Source organism: Gordionus sp. m RMFG-2023, chromosome 1, assembly GCF_954871325.1.
Source record: "Gordionus sp. m RMFG-2023 chromosome 1, tfGorSpeb1-WG-v2, whole genome shotgun sequence".
NCBI lineage: Eukaryota > Metazoa > Nematomorpha > Gordioida > Chordodea > Parachordodidae > Gordionus > Gordionus sp. m RMFG-2023.
Window position 1 is genome coordinate 2,672,541 of NC_088775.1, and position 20,501 is coordinate 2,693,041.

At 28.4% G+C, this 20,501-nt stretch overlaps 1 protein-coding gene across 1 annotated transcript; it reads right to left on the minus strand.

Moving 5' to 3' along the window:
- Positions 1 to 8,966: 8,966 nt before the first annotated feature.
- On the minus strand, positions 8,967 to 19,530 carry LOC135922724 (uncharacterized). The gene is made up of 7 exons (XM_065457169.1): positions 19,419 to 19,530; positions 17,917 to 17,976; positions 17,236 to 17,419; positions 13,279 to 13,384; positions 12,804 to 12,855; positions 11,395 to 11,460; positions 8,967 to 9,061 (listed from the first exon to the last, which is right to left on the minus strand). Exons 1-7 carry the CDS (start codon positions 19,528 to 19,530, stop codon positions 8,967 to 8,969), a joined length of 675 nt encoding a protein of 224 aa, XP_065313241.1.
- Between the last annotated feature and the right edge of the window lie 971 nt (positions 19,531 to 20,501).

The following is a 20,501-nucleotide window of genomic DNA, read 5'->3' on the forward strand; positions in this document are numbered from 1 at the left end:
ACAGATAATGGTTGGAGCTATATATTGCTATTTGAGAATTAAAATATTCCATCTCCACTTTTTGTAATTTTATTATTTTCAATAAGATTGTTAAAAACCTTCTTGTATCGAATGTAGATAGAATTGTAATAATTATAAAAAAAAAATATCATTATAAAATGTTAATATAGAATAACCTAATTCTCACATGAAGAGATATGTTACATGTCAATCAAATTAATATCAGTATTGTCCGGTATATAAATCTAAAATGACCTCAAAGGGTGACATTTAAATTGTCCAAAGTTTTAGGATAAATATTTAGATTTTTTTTTTCAAATTACGCTTTCAAAAAATGCGTGTCCTATTTACCAACTTTAAACTAATTTATTCGCAGCGTTCTTTTTTTTGAATTCCGCATTCTCGAAAAATGTATTTTGACCTTACCCTACGAATTTGGATTCCATTTTGTGAGATATGACGCGTATCGCCTGAATACGCACATATGTTTGTAACCCTAATTAAAATTTAAGTATAGTTTAAGTGTATTATTTATTTTAAATAGAATGACCTTATCGTGACAATAATTCGGAAATGGCTAATTAATTAGGAATAATCTAGAGAACATTACATGAACTCGCCGACATAAACATCCTGGGCAAAAAAAACGCAAAGGTATACCCCGGACAATAAGACGCTGGTCAAAAAATAATCACGGACAAAATGATTCATAGACGGATTACATCTGATGTCTAACAGTTTAGTAAGCAAGTGTTAGATCTTTTCAAAATATCGCAGAAAGCAGCAATTTTTTTTTTATAGAAATTATTGAATTTTCGAAGAATATTTTATGTGCCTAAATAAATTGGGGTGTTCCATTTTTTGTATTTTATTTTAAATAATGTAAATATTATTAAAAAGTTATAATGATGAATTAATTGATTTGAAATTTATTGATTTATCACGTGATATTTGTTTAAATGGTGGATTAGCTAATGTGGTCTTTTTCTAGTTAGCATCCGTCACCAGGTCGGTGAGCGGGTATATCGCCTACCATAAAAATCCGCGTTCGAATCCAGCAAGGACAGGGCTTTATATCTGATGACTAGGTGGCTCCATGCTATTGGAGAATATCGGAAATGACCACGTGATTCCCGTTAATGTACATTAAAATAAAAAAATGGGGTCTTAATCTCATTTAAAATAAAAATTTGCCAGCTGTTTAACAAAATTTGGTCGTCGTTTAAACAAATTAATTTATGTTGATTAGCCACCATATCAATATAATGTTTTTTTTTTGAATTGATTAAACAATTTTGTTTTTTTTAAGATTAATGAAAAACGGGAGTGGTATCAATTTGTGTTTTTTATTTTATTTTTTCTTCTTCTCTAAATATTATTTTATTTGACATTTTTTTACTCAATATTTTCATCCAGAAAAATATTAATGCAAAGCCCTAAGATTTTTTTTTGCTAATAGATAGCACAAAGAGGCTCGAATATCTATTAACGAAATCACGAGGCATAGACAATATTTTCTCTGGCTAAAATATTGAGTTAGCCATTTTTAAAAATCGGCTCAGATCAGCTGTTTAACAACACTACATTTAATTTAAACAAAGAGACACAATGTTGAAACGCTAAAATGCTCAATTTATTAAGCGATTATCTTATTTTATATATATATTTTTTTTAACCTCTCATCTCGAATGCTAAGAATGCTAAGTAGATCAGAACGTTTTGACTCAGAAAAAATATCATTTTTTTTTTTTAGATTTTAATTTTATTTTTCTATTTTTTTATTTTGCAATTTTATTTAGATCCTATTAAGATCGATTTGTATATGTAATTTTATTGATTTCGCAAAATATATTTTATTTTAAAAAAATAAAAGAATAAAAATAAAACGGAAATTATAAAACTCAATTACAATAGCTTTTAATTTCCCAATAATCATTAAAAGTTTTATTTTTTCATTTTTTTAATAAAAAAATTACTTCTTTCTAAATATATATTCTTTTTTCTTCTTTCTAATCTAATCTATTCTATTCTTTATTTATATTTTTTTTTCTCTTCTTTTATTTCATTTGGAAATAAGCATCCCTATGTTCACCACGACACTTGGTAATTTAGGATATGAAGGCCTCATCTTTTAAAAATCGATAGGAAATAAGATTTCAGTGCCATCCGGCGATCTTAAAGAATGCTTATCATTCGCGCCAGATTACTGGCTTATAAACTTTTGTTTCCATAGTAATTTTTTTTAAAAAATTTTTAATAGGTTTTCAAAATAATTATATTTTAATTATAATTTTTATATATAACATCAGCTAGTGACATTTTATCACGGCTACACTTTATCATGTGACACTTTGTCATGTGACAGTTTATAATGTGACACTTTATCACTCAGTCATTTGATAATGCGACACTATAGTTTTGTATGTAAATTTTATAATTACATAGATACCTACTTATAAAAGTAAGGGATTTGAAACGTCGTTAAACTTTATCCGAAACGTCGAAGTCGGAGCTTAAAAACAAGTTCCATCTGGAGATTGAATATCAGAGAAATTGTATACTTATTTAAATTTAAAGTTTGTTTATTATGGCTTAGGTATAGATTCGATATTATTAATTAAGGAACGATAATTGTCATAGATAGCAGAAATAAGTGAGTCTGCATATCATAATGTCAGGATTTCCAACATATTCTAGAAGTTATGAGGGGTGGGGAAGGGGTGGGGCAGGCTCGATTCTAGCGTTCACTCATTTGGGAGGGAGGGGAAGATAAAAATTTTGGAGAGAACAGATAAGAAATTTTTTTTAAACACCATAGAAAACGAATATTTGAAAAATATACTGCATAAAAAAATATACAATGATCGTATTCTGTTCATAAAATAAAGATGGAACATGGGAAATTGACTTAAAGCTGGAAAGATAATAAGTATTTCACAAATGATACTAATCATCCCTTTCCAATTGGTTTTATAATATTATATTAAAATTAGAAAATTATTAGTGATTAACAGAGTTGTTAAAAAATAATTTTTAAATTGATCTAGATACAGATACATCGTCTAAAATGATATCTAGATACAGATATTTTAATCGAAAATCTATCTAGTTACAGATACAGATACCACATTTTTATATCTAGATAGAGGATCTAGATACTTGTATATAGATTTTTTCACAACTCTGGTGATTATATTCCCCTATTTACAATACTTCAATTAGTCGTGAAAATCTAATTTTTAACCGATTTTTATTTTACCCACAAATTAAACATAAAAGTCAGATCAGTTTTCTAAAACCACCAATGTATCAATATTTTAAAATAACCAAAAATAATGTAAAATAATAAAAAAAAACCATTATACACAAAATATAATTGAAATAATAAAAAAAAACCATTATAAAAATCACAAAATATAATTGAAATAATTTTTTGGAACAATTTTCGTTTTAAAAACAAAAAAAAATATATCAAATTATTTATATAACCAAAACTTTTCCAAAAATAATTTAAAATTTAATACCCATTTCAAAAAGGTTAAATTTTTGTGTGTGTGTATTATGTATTTTCAAATATAAAATTATGGTAAAATTTATATTTTATTCTTTAAACCAATTAGGGTCGGGTTCTGTATATTCACAATTATTTTGATCATCTTCATCATCGAAACGGTCTCCTCCCCAGCCAAATTGTTTATTCCCCATTAAATCTTTCAAATAAATATATATATGTTTGAAATATATAATAATTACATATGAGGAATAAAAATAATAATTTTTTCTCTGGAGATACATTATTTAGGCGCTCAAGCTTCTTCTGTGCCGCCTAGTGAGCGGGATTTTTTACGCGGAGCTGGAGATACAGCGACAAAAAAAATGAAATAGATTGGCTTCTTAATACACTCAGATGGTGTCCGTGTCTTAATGCTTGGGGAAAAGGTGATTAATGACATGCGGGGAGTTGGAGAAAATATATTATTTAAATCAAACCACATGTTTCAATATATTTTTTTCCTTTTAGCTTTCACCTTTTCTGGTGGTAAGCTCCTTCAATCTCTCTCAACTTTATTACTCATTCTATCTATTTTTATATCTCTGATCGATTTCATTTGGATCTCCCACCGAAGTATCGTTATCGAGGCCATTATATCTTGGTCTCACACTATGAATATCGATAGATATTCCACGTATTCCTCACACCAAAGCATCAATATCGACAGATATCCCACCCGGAGTACACTGGAGTCTTATCAAATCCATTGTAATAATCTCCCACCGGGGATCAATCCCGATTGATCTCCCACCGGATTATCGTTATCAAGTCCATTGTAGCTTGGTATACATTGTGCCTGAACGCCCCCCGAGGTCACCATTATCCTAGCGCTGGCCAAGAGATCGTTATCATCCTTGAATGACCCACGAGTTCAGCTGGCCATCTTATTTGGTTTCGAACAAATATCCTAGCGCACCCGGCTGTCCACTGCCGGTAACCGGGTGACATTTCTCAGCTCAGAAAATTATCGTATCATATGTCTGTACAAATCCGTCATCTAAGAAAAACCCGAAAATTTTTAGCTCCTTACCATGATTGAACCTGGGACCTTCGGTTTAATACATCATACACCACTAGGCCACCCCTTAATATTTAATATTTCAAAACCTTCGCCCTTTAGAAAGTTTTGAGAACACACAGAGAGCCAAAACAGGGACCTGATTTGTGGAAAACGTCGTAAAACCATGGCTATTCTCTGATTGGTTCCCCTTGCAGAAATTCGATTGGGTAAAATCGAGTTCAAAATTTTAAATGACTCAAATTTTGGGTTCTTTAAACCCTGAATAGAATTCAACTATAAATTGGTTGAATTTATTCCCTAAAAGTTAAGAAACAACGACAATGAATAATGCCTAAAACACACTTATTATACGCGTTAAAAATAAATGAATGATTTTATTATTCTCTCATCATAGGATTAGGATAACAAGTGAGGGAGGGTTTCTTTTAAGTATTAAAATATATTAAATATGGAATCATTTGGTTACCCCCCCCCCCCCCCCCTTTATATAAAATATCTACGTAAAAGCTTAAAATTTAATAATAATTTAAAATATATCTCTCATTCAATAGAAAAATGTCTTCGTTTTATGGGCATTTCCAAATTTTGGCGGTAATTAAAACCATTTTAACTCGAAAATTTAAAACAAAAAGTTAGTAAAATTGGGCCATTTTTAACTTTCTTTCTGCTTATGACTACTTACTAGGTTCTACTATCCTTTCTTTCTTTCTTTCTTTCTTTCTTTCTTTCTTTCTTTCTTTCTTTCTTTCTTTCTTTCTTTCTTTCTTTCTTTCTTTCTTTCTTTCTTTCTTTCTTTCTTTCTTTCTTTCTTTCTTTCTTTCTTTTTTTCTATCTTTCTTTTTTCTTTCTTTCTTTTTTCTCTCCATATTTTTTTTAATTATACATCGGAGAAAGAGAAATTGTTAAAAATATCAAATATATATTTTAATTGCTCCTTCTGCATAATAGAAGGAAAATTATAAAATTATATCCACTTTACAAAATAACCAATAAAAACAACCCAACCATATATTATGTAATTAGGGGTAAATATATTTAGTTTTTAAATATAAAAAATTTTGATTTAAAAGAATTCCTTCCTCCGCCCCGTTTATTTTGAGGTGTCTAATTATAAAAAAAAATTTATTTTGATGAAAAACCTTTACTATCTTCCAATGAATCCAAGCTGTCAGTAGAATCCAAACCAGATTTTAATCTCAAAGCAGATCCTATAAACAATATATTTATTTAAAAAATGGAAGAAAATAGGAAAAACGAAAATAATTTTTATAAATTTGCCTCGAGTATTTCCAATAATCAAACATAGAAGAAACCATAGAGCCAAGCTTAGGTATCCGTAAAATTTTATCATAATTTTCAAAATCAAAAAAAAAAATGGATTTTTTTAAATATTTTTTATTAAAGATAATTTTATATTTAAACAAAAAAAAAATAGTGAAAATATTCTATAGCAAAATAAACATATATTTGCGCTAAAAAAAATCTAAAAAATTAATTAAAAAATATAGAAAAAATAAATATCTTAAAAGCCGCCAACTGATCAAATATTTTTTTAAAAAAACCAATTATCCTAAATAATTAATAAAATAGCTTATGTTGTATTTCCATTATTACAAAATAACCTTCGTTTCTAACCCTACCTTCTTTGATATTTTCTTGAAAATTTTTATGATGGTTGAACATGACAAGCACACAACATTTTAGTCTAGATCGAGCATTCTTGTACCAAGAATTTATCGAGCTTCAAATATTAGTCGCATGCCCCTTAATCCTAATATAAATATATATAAGATAATATCATACTTTACGGCATCTATGAATAACTGCACCAGTTTTCTAGCACTGTCCCCTTAAGAGTTCGTGCTTACCCAAGGATCTTTCGCTCTAATAAAGTAATAAAAGAATATCCCCACCAATAAAGATCACCTGGGTCAGGTTAGTAATTTTTGATGTTTCTGTCAAACAATTTGCTAGAATGTCATTGCTCCAATTTAATTTGGTCATAGTCAGAAATCATAATTTTCCATTTGTAAATATTATTTTTAAAAATTAGGAATGTTCCTTGGCAATACAAAAAAAATTTTTTTTTAGTTATGTTTGGCATAAAGTCATATTTCAAATATTCTAATACAACAAAATCAGTAGAGTGGAAAAGACAATAATTTGGTGTAATATTTTTATAAAAAAAATCCCACTATTGTTTTTTTAGATTTGGTTTCGACAAGTTTGCATTCCTTAAGATGTATATAAAAAAACGCATTTTTGCAGGCGTAACATCTGCGCGTTTCGTCAAAGTCTTAAACTTATCATGATTTGGCGGCAAATTATGCCACGACAGCTATCCATATCATCCTATAAAGGGAGTATAAACACAGCATAGTGTACCCAGCTTTGCTATCAACTCAAAGAAATGCCAAATTTGCCCCCGGCCACTTTAAAACTTAAAGAGATACTTAATTTATTATATGATATGAATGAGAATTTTTATCATCGCATTCAAAGAATGGTTACTCGTAGATGGTGGGTGGTAATCCCGCTCAAAACGGTAACATAGTCTCTTTTCAGCGAATATTCTAGAATAAAATTTGATAGGATTTTAAGGATTTTCTTTGTTCTTCTCAATGGAATCTGTTACCGATGTATATAAAATACATACTTAAAAAAAACACTCTAAACCTTCAACAATTATGACAACGATTTTGGAATCAATATAGAATTACAATTTTTTTCCGCACCCTAACCCATAGTAAGGTTAAGGTCGCACTGTACTAAAGAAGAGATTTGGTGGCTAGGAGCAACTGTATATTTGTAAAAATGTGCTAGAAAAAATATATCCCCGAAAAATTTAATGGAATATTTGTCAGCAACTTTTGATTGTAAAGTTTGAGAAGAACGCATTCCTGAAATTATAGAGTTTTCTAAATTACAAAATTCATTTCTTTTCATTCCCCCGTGGAACAAAAAAAAAGGATGAAAGTCAAAATTTTATTCTAAATTTAGTTAGATTAAACCTTAATTTTCTTGAAAAAAAAACAACCGACTCAAAAACAAATTTTGAAAAAAAAAAACAAAGAAAATAAATTCCATGAGTGACCCATCTTTAGATTTATTACGTAAAGATTTTTCGAAAAGGCGCCAAGATTTTTTTGTTTGAGACCTTGAATAAATGGTCATAACAACCCATCCATATATATATATGCATGAAACATTGGTGGAACTGTATCATCTGTTTGTGCCGATCTTGGAAGATGATCGCCATTTTTTTCAATGGCGGTTGCGGTGTGTATCCGTTATTTACTAACCTTGATAATTTAAATAGAAAAAAGAATTACATATTTAAATCTAGTGTTGAACGGCAACTCAACATTTTATACCCAAAAAAATACGCAAAGGTCTGCAGATTTTGCTCGTAGGTGGCACAAAGGTTTGAACATCTATTAACGAAATCTCCAAGGCGTAGGCAATATTTTACTGGCTAAAATATGGAGTTTATAGCAACACTATTTAAATCATCCATAAAAATCATTTTCTTATAAAAAACTATATATTTCAAAATGGGAGGAGACGAATACAAAAGTAGAAGAAAAATATATTTTGGATGAAAGAAGATGAAAAAAAATATTTTCGATCTTTTTTTTTGTGTTTTTTTTATCTGTTTTTAAAAAAAAAAAAAAAAAAAATGTTTCATAGTTTTTTATAAATCATAGCCAACCTTTCCGCACTAGTGTTTGTTAAACGGCTCGAATTTTAGGCGTTTTTTTAAAAAATCATTTTATACCCCAAAAAAATATTACGCAAAGGCCTGAAGATTTTAATCATGGATGGCACAAAAGATTTGGACATTTATTTATAGCGAAATCTCGAGTCTTGGACAATAATGGTTGCTCCTACTCCTATCTCTTCCTTAGTTCACTCTAGAACCCGTAATGTGAGAGAGTTATAACTATAATTTTGAGTTACAAAGTGAGCAGCCATTTAATCAACAGTGTGCCACACACAAAGAAGCTCTTATTTGTCGCATTGATTATCTCTCATGTCCTTGAAAACAGGTCAGCACGTGACCAACCGCGATTCGATTATTCTTTGAAGCTAGATACAACGTCTAAAATAATATCTAGATTACAGATATTTTAATCAAAAATCTATCTAGATACAGATACCACATTTTTATATCTAGATAGTATCTGATCCTCTAACAACTCTGCAAATTATAAGTATATTATAACGTTTTTTTTGAATAATTTGGTAAATAAAATCATAAAATTTTTACCTCCCCAATTTTTTTTTTTTTAATTATAAAATTTAAATATTATCCCCACTAAAATTGTAAATATTATTAATGTTTTTGTTGCTATAATGAATAATACAAAATTAGCAAATTTTTTCCCTCCATCATTTCAGCATATCTTCATAATCGTAATTATCTTGAACATCATCGTCATTTTCTTTAACTTGAAAATCCTCATCTTGACTTTGTCCCATAGGTCCTGTAAAAAAAAATAGATATTATTGTTATATGATGTACTTTATTAATATAATTTTTCTTTATTTTAAACACAAAAATCAGGGATGCCAACGGTTATTTATAACGGTTCAGTATGTAAAAAATTATAATGGTTCCCGTTTGGTTATGGTTCTCAAAAATCTTTTACAATAGTTCGGTTCAGCTAATATTAAAGGTTCATTGGTTAGAAATTTTTTTTTTTTATTGAAGCAACACCATCGTCTAATTCATTTTTATTATAAGCATCTATGAATTATATATATAAGATTCAAAATAACTCATTTTTAAATATATTATAAGTAATATATTTTCTCATTTAAATGGATTCATATTTATTCGGGGTAACGATATCACAAATTTTATCCCAGAAAAGGCTCTTTCTACAGAAACTTGTGTTGCGGGAACCATCAGTATAATAAAAGCAAGTTTATATAATTCTGTGCATTCAAATTTTTTTGATTCCCTAAAATATAAAAACGGATCCACTTAAACCGGTTTAAACCTTTTTTTATAAAGGTTCTTTTTACTCCTTCAAAAAATAATTATATCGGGTCGGTTACGGTTACGGTTACGGTTACGGTTACCGTTATTTATAACGGTTTGTAATGCTTTAACGGTTTTTTACGGTTCACTCCGGGTCTCTGATAAAAATACACATCACTATAAAATACACAAAAGAATACATATAATAAAAAAAACAACCTTATTTCCCATGTATGATATTAATATTTACAATCATAATTATATGAACAAAAGCATCAAACCATCTGGTAAAAATTGACATATACATTATATCTGAAGACAAAGCTTCCTCAAACATGTGATCATTTCTCTCCCATCTAACAAAAATCTAACTTTAAAAGATGGCTTATAATTGACATTTCGTATATATCATAACAAAAATACAAACAAATATAATTGTATTTGGGGTTTAAAAAACCAAATATTTATAAACTATAAATTTTTGAGAACACAGATCCAAACAGAGACACTCTTTATAAAAAATTCATTCGAACCGAGTATAATTTTATTACCGGGGCTAGTTCGAACCTTTAAATTTATAAGAGGCTTTTATTCACCAAAATTTTTTTTTTTTTTAAAAACAGTAATGGAATTCTACCCCAAAAACCAGGAAACTTACTTATGTGAAAAAAAATGATTCTAATTTTTTTCCCCATGAGTATCTAAATTTAAAAGGTGCAATACCAACTAATAATAATAGAAGGAAAAATTATTACAATTATCTTCAGGGTTGAAACAGGAAATGGAAGGAAAGATCATGACGTGGCGGGACTTAGGTATTATACCTCCCCCTCCCTTATATATTTTATAATTTGAGTATACATGGGAAGGTAGAATACAAAGGTTCTGTAATTACCCGAAGGAATATAGAAAATGTATCTTCTTTTAACTAGTATCGTTATCAATTTGAACCCATAATTTTAGAAAACGGGGGCTAACTCAATGTTTTATCTCAAATAAAATATAACGCGAGCCTGAAAATTTTTGTCGTAGCTGGCACAAGGTTTGGACACTGTTAGCGAATTCTTGAGATTTCGGACAACTGGCTAAAAATAATTGTATCAGCTGTTTTTAAAAATCGGCCTCAAATCGATCGGTTCAACAACATAATACCTATAAGTAATTTTGAAATGAAGACCATACCTAGACTGACGATGCATTCAATAATGCGCTTGAAAGCGTCGTTGAATGCGAATCAGCTGGAGCCGCCATTATGGCAACCCATATAGTAATATAATTCTCATGTTATAAAACTACTATTTAAATTTGATAACCTCGCTTCCTTATTATTTCGATGAATCAGGCAATTCCTTTAATTAAAGTTTGCGTCAGACGAATTGGCCCTATAGTTTAAATTTTTTAGTAATGATATAGGTAACCAAAATGGGCGTTCCCAGCTGTTTTTCATCAATGTACACTTTTAATGAAATGCATCATCACTTAGTAGGTATTATTATATGTCATTGGTTCTTTCTTTCTTTCTTTCTTTCTTTCTTTCTTTCTTTCTTTCTTTCTTTCTTTCTTTCTTTCTTTCTTTCTTTCTTTCTTTCTTTCTTTCTTTCTTTCTTTCTTTCTTTCTTTCTTTCTTTCTTTCTTTCTTTCTTTCTTTCTTTCTTTCTTTCTTTCTTTCTTTCTTTCTTTCTTTCTTTCTTTCTTTCTTTCTTTCCATTTTACAAAAGTAAAACGTGTAACCAAATATATAAAATTTTGACCATTACCTCTCTCATCCCGACCCTATTTATTTTTTAAAAATATAAAATATCAAAAATTAAATAAATAAACAATTATATAAACCTCTGCTCTTTTTAGAAGGCGAATTGTCTAAAAAATCCAAATCGATTTTTGATCTCAAAGCAGATCCTATAAAAATATTAACAATGAAATAAACGAAAATGAAAATGGAAATAGAAAAGAAAAGAATATAGAAAACAAAAATATTTTATAGATTTACCTTGAATATTTCCAATAACCAATAAAATCATTAGAGCCAAACTTAGATATCTATAAAATTTCATCATATTTTCAAATTTAACTTCAGGTAAATAATTATTTAAATAAAATCAATATATAAATTAAAATTCTTAAAATAATTATAAAAATATTTTTTAAAAAAAAATCTAAAAATCTCCAACTGTTCAAATAAAATAAAAATAAACCTAAATAAATTAATAAATTTGTATAACGCCCTTCTGGCCCGTTAAAATTGATTTTTTTTCCCGAATTTTCTGGCCATCGCAACTAATAATATCTATATCTCTGGTTATTTTATTTCTTGCAATAAATGTTTTTAGTAAATCGATTTCGTATTTTGTAATTTGGATCTTATATTATCATATTATCATATTCTTTCTTTTTATAGATTTAAATATTTCAAAAATACAAATGAAATGATTCATATTTTGTAATTTATTTTCGCATTTAGTATATTAATCTATCAAAAAATTAGCTTGAAATTCAAAAAAATATATATATCAGAATCTTAATTCCCGGGTTAGGAAAACTGGGAGATTTGCGAGGCCTATAAATTGCAACGGATCGGGCTTTCCGGCGGACCGGATATTTGCTTATATCTAATCAGCAGCATCGACATTGTACAATCAGGGAATTACCCAGGAGCTCAATCAATTGATTGATAGGTCCTCATTAAGATCCGAAAAATATAGAGTGACAGCTGAGTACTCTTAATTTAACTTTAATGATTGATTTTTTTTATTCCTAAAATCTGCAACCGAACTCCCAGTTTCATATCTAGATTCGAATATTTATTTTTTTTTAAATCTAAAAATGAGTTTCGTAAATTTTTAAAAAAAATGAATAAAGAAAATGAAATACACGCGTCAATCATTATCCCAGATTTTATTTGACGAGCTTTCATCTTCGACATATCCTTTTTTTTGATTCGCTGTCGAAAGGCGATAATTGCTAGAAAAAATCTAACCAATAATATTTAATTGCTCTTATAAATAGCCATTGTTGAGTGGCCCGATCTTTAATTAGTTCTAATACAATATTTTATCCAAAAACAATTTCTTCAAGCTTAGAGATTTTGTTAATAGATGTGTTCCTAAGCTTGGATATCTTTTTCGCCTAAAATATAGACAGGTATAACCATTTTTTTTAAAAGAATTGTGCCTTTTGACAACACTATAAAGCCCATGATGTAATCATATTTTGTTAATCGATATAGATATATATATATATACCTGAGCAAATTTTTTTGCCGGAAGCTGATATCCGATCAACACGAATTTGGCACTTGTTTTTTTTTAGGGGAGACAAATATTTCCGGAGGGTGGGGAACAAATTCCGCCCTCTTCCCCTCCCCCTCCCCCCACGTGATCCTGCCACTAAAGAGAGCTATTGTGCCAATATAGTGAGTAGCAAAAAATAAATCAAATTGCCAGAAACAAAAAATGGAATTTTAAATGGCTAATGATTGGCAGATGAGCGTTATTACATAAAAGTTCTTCAAAATATATATTTTTTTTCTCTCTCAGATTGCCTTAAAATCTTTTATAAAACATGGGGTAGATAAAATTAACCTAATTTTATAAGGGTTCATCATATGGTAGGACATTTTTAAAATGATGTAATGGCCAATTTGTTGAACGTGAAAGTTTTTCTTCAATAATTTTTGTGATATCGAATCATGTGCTTCATATTGAAGGACATTTCAACCAGTTCGGTTGAAGATGTGAGCTCTTCAATAAACTCTTGATTGACGTTTTCGAACCGAGCTAAACCGAACCACTGAACCCGGAATAAACCGTAACCGTAATTGAACCTTTATAAAGAAATTAAAAAAAGAGCGAACCTAACTGTTATAAATATTTTAAACCGGTTGGTTCCAGATGGTGTGAAAAAATAATTAATTTTAATTTTAATATCCTAAAGCGATATATTACAGCTTATATTTTGACAAAAGACGATTTTTATGTCGCGTGGATCTAACGTATCACGGAAAGTAAACAGTCCATTTGCCAGACTTTTTAGTTTCTAACGATAAAAGCACGAGAAATAAATCCGAAAAATGACGTTTTTTGCTCAGCAATATATCTCGACTCAAGGTGAAGAAAAGGAGATAGCCAAAAAACATCTTTCTAAATACTTGGAATTTTATACAAGATTTAAATAATCTGAATATTGAAATACTGGATACTATGCCTACGTGTTCACATTTCTAGAAAGGATTTAGATGATGATTTTGAAAGATTTATATAAAGTCGCATGTCTTAATAAGGAATAATATTCAGGGCATAGAAAATTATAATAAATGTATAGAATATAGAATATATAATTTGGTCATTTGATAATATATATAGAGAGAGAGAGATTAGAAAAATGATACAATCTTTTGATATTATTGGGGAAAATGTGAGGAATTGTATATGCCAGAACTTTATAAGTTAGCTCTAACTGTGCAGTTCCAGCTACGCAGGTATCCATAGAAAAAAAAACATTTTCTCGACTTAAGTTTATACTTTCTGCGCAGGGAACTTAAAATTAAATCCTGAAATATTAGAAAAAATTTTAGTCATCCGTTTCTAATTCTTTTAAACATATAAAATAGCATAAATTTCATTATATTTATGCGTTATTATTTTATTCCACCTTGTATTTGCGTCAATTTGTCTAATTTATATTTACTAAGTATAATATAAAAAAAGATGTCTATTAGAAGAATTATCATAGTTAAAATTAAATAAGAAATTAATTAAAAAATATAAATTAAAAAGAATAACCCTCTAAGATTATAATATATGGTTTTATGATTAATTTTAAAAACCGGAATAAACCCGAAAAGATCGGTTATAAATCGTAAACCGGACAAAAAAACCGAACCGAACCGCTATATATCCTATGATAATAAAATAACCGAAAATAAAAATAGAATATAGAAAAAAATACAATATTTTATAGATTTAACCTTGAATACTTCTCTTATAACCAAACATTAAATCAATAGAGCCAAGCTTAGGTATCTATGAAATTTTATAATATCTTTAAAGATATTTAAAAAAAAAATATTATTTTGCGATTTTTAAATTATTTAAAAAGTTTTAGAAATATTCAACTTCATAAAGCAAATATTATTATACAAAAAAGTATAAAATAAATTGTAATATTTAAAATAGCAAACTAATTGCTATTAAAAAATACAATTTTTAAAATTAATAAAATATTATTATATAAAAATTCTTGGAAAAGTTCTCCGACTTGTTCAAATAAAAATGAATTATCAAATAATGAATTAATTTGTATAAGTTTAAATTTTTTTAAAATGTTTCACCCTTGGTCCTTTAAATTTTCCACTAACAACACTTTTACTTTTCTCTATTTACGATTATCTATTTCTACAATAAACGTTTTAGTAAATCTATTTCGCTAATTGGATCATTATCATATCATATAAACTAACTTTATTTAAATTTTACTCGAAAAATATTTGTTTTATATTTTATAGATTTAAATATTTCAAAATACAAAGAAATGATCATATTTAGTTAATTTATTTTCTTACATTAATGTTTATCAATATCAAAATATTCCATGACGAAAGCGAAGAATCAAAAACCAACAAATATTGCCAACTTAATAATGTTATGTTTGCTCAGGTGTCTCAAACATCTGTAGATCGTTTGGACTCCAAGCCCTAAAAATATTCAAAACAATAGGTTGTTTATGTTTAACCATGTGTGAGATTCAAAAGAGGGCTTCTGCCTTCGAAAAGGAATTTCAATCGAAATCTATCGTTCCAACTGCATATCCATACATGGGTCATTAAGCCCTGCCAATCATACCTAAATATATATCTAAATTATTTTTTTTTTTGATTTTCCGTCTTTTAATTATATATTTCAGTGGCATGCATGACTCCTTTTGGGAAGGTAGGAGGGGAGAAATTCGTTCCAGAAATATTTATTTCCCCTAAAAAAGAAATACAAGTGCCCAACAAGTTTTAATCGGATATCATCTTCCGGAAAATAAAATCTGCTGAGGTATATATATATATTTATTTCGATTAACCAAATACGATTACATCACGGCTGCTAGCTATTGTTAAACGGATCGATTATTTTTAAAAATGACTGGCCCCATATTTTAGCCTAAAATGATATGCAGGCTTGTGAGATCTTTCTCGTAGATGACAGAATGGTTGGGACACATCCTCTTAATGAAATCTCTAATACACTTGAGTAAGTTTTTTTTTTGGGATTTTAAATCGGGTCGTTTAACGATACTAAATGGCTAGTTATAAGAGGAATTCAATTTATTAGATAGATTTTCAAGTAGTTATCGTCCTTGGTTAGCGAATCAAAAAAAAAAATAGATGAATTTCTCTAATAGTATTGTTAGTCATTTTTGGTCATTTTTACCTATCATATATTCTAATTTATTGTTAACATGCCTACTTATTATAAAATTCGAGTATTTTTTTTTTTGTTTTAAAAAGAATTTAGTCCTCTAGCATTTTTTTGGCGCTCTTAGGAGGAAGGGTATTGTTTTTTTTTTATAATTTGTTAGTATCTTTGCTTTATTTACCGTTAAATTTTCTAATTTTTTTTTTTTTAAATTACATTTTCTAATTATGCCAATATATTTGCTTGCTCATTTATTATAATAATATATAAATTTTCCGTTAAATTTGATTCTTTGGAATTTTTTGGCGCTTTTTTTTGCTTAGCCTTTTGGCTTTCATTTACCTTTTAAATTTGCTAATTATTACATTTTGCTTATTTTTGGTTCTTTGGAATTTTTTGGCGCTTTTTTTGCTTAGCCTTTTGGCTTTCATTTACCTTTTAAATTTGCTAATTATTACATTTTGCTTATTTTTGGTTCTTTGGAATTTTTTGGCGCTTTTTTTTGGAGAAATTGTTATAGGCGAAAGAGATAGAACTCCACTTTGTTGTATTTAAAATTTAAGGTTTTTATATATATAATACTAAATGGAATTTTTAAAAAAAATAACGAATAGGAAAAGAAAGAAAGAAAGAAAGAAAGAAAGAAAGAAAGAAAGAAAGAAAGAAAGAAAGAAAGAAAGAAAGAAAGAAAGAAAGAAAGAAAGAAAGAAAGAAAGAAAGAAAGAAAGAAAGAAAGAAAGAAAGAAAAGAGAAAGAATAATCAACAAATTTGAATAATTAAATTTTAAAATAAATTAAATAATATCATTTAAAATAGAGGAATATTTAAACCCAATTTTTGAATTTATATTCAATTTATGTTCAAATTATTTATTTCTTTGAAAATTATTTTCCACCTATAAATAAAATATTTTTTATCGCAAATTTAAAATCAAATTTTTAGGATATTTCTTTTCTAACTAACCACTAATAGAGAATGATATCAAAACCTTATTAAAGTTACATAAATGATAGAATATAAAACCCATTATATTTAAAGATATTTATTATAACAATTGAATATCCAAATTTATTACAAATTACATATTACAAATCCTTTATTTTGTCGAATAATTTCGTAACTAAAATCACAAAATTTTGCCCCAAAAATTATTTTTTTTTAAAAATTAAAATTAAAATATTATCCCCCCCTAAAAATGTTTATAATAATTTATTTTTTTTGTGATTCAATGAATAATGTTCAAATTAGTTTTTCCTCCATTACTCATAATACTCATCAAATTTTCCGTCACTATCATCTTCATTTTCATCTTCATTTTCATCTTCATAATCATCTTCTTGAAAACCCTCATGTTCTTCATCATGTATACCTTCACGATCATCTTCACGATTATCTTCACGTTCATCTTCACCATCCTTATCTTGAGAATAAACATCTTGACTTTCATCCATAGTTCCTTTATAAAAAAAATTAGAACAAATATTTAAACTATATTAATCTTGCGTCCCTAGAAAATTTTTTTTGATAATACGGTTCTCCAATCAGAAACCTGATATAACGGTTCGATTTCCCTATTTTTTAAAAAAACGGGCAAAACTCAATATTTTATTCTCCAAAGTATAATATTGCTTCTAGCATGAAGATTTTTTGTTAGCAGCTGGCACAAAGGTTTGAGCACTTTTGAGATATAAGGAAACCGGCTAATATATCGAGTTAGCCGTTTTCAAAAAAATCCGCCTCATATCGATAGGTTTAAATCAACAATACCTTATAACAAATAAATAATTTTAAAGAAAATATACAATGGCCTGACCCATATAATTATATAAAGAAATAACTGTCTTTATCTGCATTTTACAAAAATAAAACGTGTTTCAAATTATATAAATTTTGATCCTATACCCTCTCTTCAAAGATTTTATTTGTTTTTTGAGAAATTAAAATCATATACACCTCTGACTTTTCCCGGTGGCAAAATTTCTGTGGGGTCATTATCGGTTTCTGAAGCAGATCCTATATAATAATAAAATAAAAGGAAAATTTAAAAGAATATATTTATATAGATAAAAAAAAATATAATAAAATAATAGATTTTACCTTGAATATTCCCGATAATCAAACAGAGAATTAGTAAAGCCAAACTTAAATATACATAAAATTTCATCGTATTTATTCAAAATTATAAAACGTAAAATAAAATGAATATTTTCTTTAAAAAAATATTATGTAAGATTTTTAAAAATAATTTAAGAGGAGATATATATAATATATGTATCTTATCTTAAGCGAAAAATATTCAACGTCACAAAGTAAATATTATTTAACAAAAATTTTAAAAAAATAAATTTTATATATTTAAAATTGCGAACTAATGTTTTTAAGAATCAAAATAATATTATTTGAAAATTCTTCGAAAAGTTCTCTGACGTTAGAGATAAAATTTGTCTCTCCTGTTGTAGCCGTTAGAAAAAAAGAAGAAATAAGTTTAATATAATATACTAAATGTCAGTCATTTTTTGATATGATAATTAATTTTTCCTTGGGGATGGGAGTGGAAAGGAGTGATCACATGGGGCTTTGGTGAAGAACAACAAATATTCCTTTGTGTCTTTTGTGTGGAGAGATGGATGCCAGACGCGTAATGATCTAAAAGATGAATATTATGAAATAAGGTGGATCTTCACAATGTAATTTGTATAATTTTTGTTTACTCATTTTTGTATGAATTTTTATATTAAATTAAGAATTTGAAGGGGTTTTAAAGGTTGAAATGAAGAGGTTTTTTTACATCCCCCTGAAAAAAATAAACAAGCGCCAAATAAGCGTTAATCGGATATCAGCTTCCGAAAAAATGAAAAATGGCGTTCGGAAAACTTGCCCGACTTGCCCCCCCCCCCCCTTACTTAATAGAACTCGATTCAATATTAAAGTTTTAATTTTTAACAAATGATCAGTAAATTGAGAAAAAAAGTGTAATAAATGGACTATATTCCAGCTTCCGATCACTTATACACTATCACCCGAAAGTATATACGGAGTGGCACTTTAATAAAGGTACCATCTGATAAAAAAATAGGTATTCTCTATTTGAATCGTTAGTCTTTAGTCTTGATGAACATGGGAAGGGGAGTAGTAGACACTTAGGCCAATCCTCTCCGAATATTTGCCATTATGAGGTTTACCAAATTATGAATTTGAAAAAAAAAACATGTCATTTTTGTCAATCTTGAAAAGAATTTTGGGAAAATTTAATTAAAAAAAAAATCATTCCAAAACTATCATAAATTGGTCTTAAGTTACCCCATAGTACACATTTCTAGATTACATGTCCCTGTCAATGTCCCTATTACCCCATACCTTCCTACCCCTACTTATTTAAGCAAAAAAAAAAGAGGAAATTAAAATTCATAAATTAGCATACCTTCCGCCTTCTACTCTCTAAAGATTCCATTTACCCCTCTCTCCTTTATTCCAACGACGATAGCGTCTACAAACTTCCTTTCCGTTTTTAATTTCGATGTGATGATCTTGGGTCATACTCTTTTCATCCCGCGGAAGTGGCGGCATCGTTTTAATCTACATTAGCAATCCTTATTATAACTCAGCTTCAGTTATTTCGAAATATTCAGGGCGAGGGTCGGGCCAAAGCCAAACAAAAAGGAAATCCATCTGGTACCATTTTTTTTTGAAGAAAAATATTAAACAATTTAGGGTTTTGAGGTCAAATTGTAACAGATACCTTGATCTCTAAGGACTGAAAGAAAATTCCAAGAAAAATTGATGATAAAATGTCACTCAAAAAGAGGGGACCACGCGTTTTAGAGTTACGAATTCTAAAACGCGTGGTGCGGTATATAGGACAGTAACAACTAGTGTTGTTAAACAACTCGTGAGTTTCTTTCTTTCTTCAATATTTTAGCTTGAAGAATATCGCCTAAGCCTGGAGATTTCGGCCGATAAAATTAAAATGGGAGAAAAGTTAGTCACTTATTTAGGTCATGTTATTGACAGTTTCGGAATTCACCCTATAGAAGATAAGATTAGCGCTATAAAAAATTTTAAAACACCTTCCAATGTTAAAGAACTACGTTCATTTCTTGGAATAGTGAAATTATCATGAGGCATTTATTAAAAATTTGCATTCTATTTGTGCGCCTTAACACCGACTAACGAGTAAAAATGTTGGTTGGTTTTGGTCAGCTAAAGAAAATGAAATATTTACTAAAGTTAAAAATATATTGTCGAAAGAAGATACAATAATTCCTTATTCAGCCGATATCCCTGTCGTGATTTCTTGTGACGCTTCTGAAGATGGTCTAGGAGCTGTTATTGCACACCGATTTCTTACTGGCCAGGAGAAACCGATACGCATCGAGGACACTTTCGGCGGCTGAAAAGAATTATGCCACAATTGATCGGGAGGCTTCGGCGATCATGTTCGCTATCGAGAAGTTTCATCAATATATTTTTGGAAGACATTTTATCGTGGTTACTGATCATAAACCATTACAATATATTTTAGGTGATAAAAGAGATCT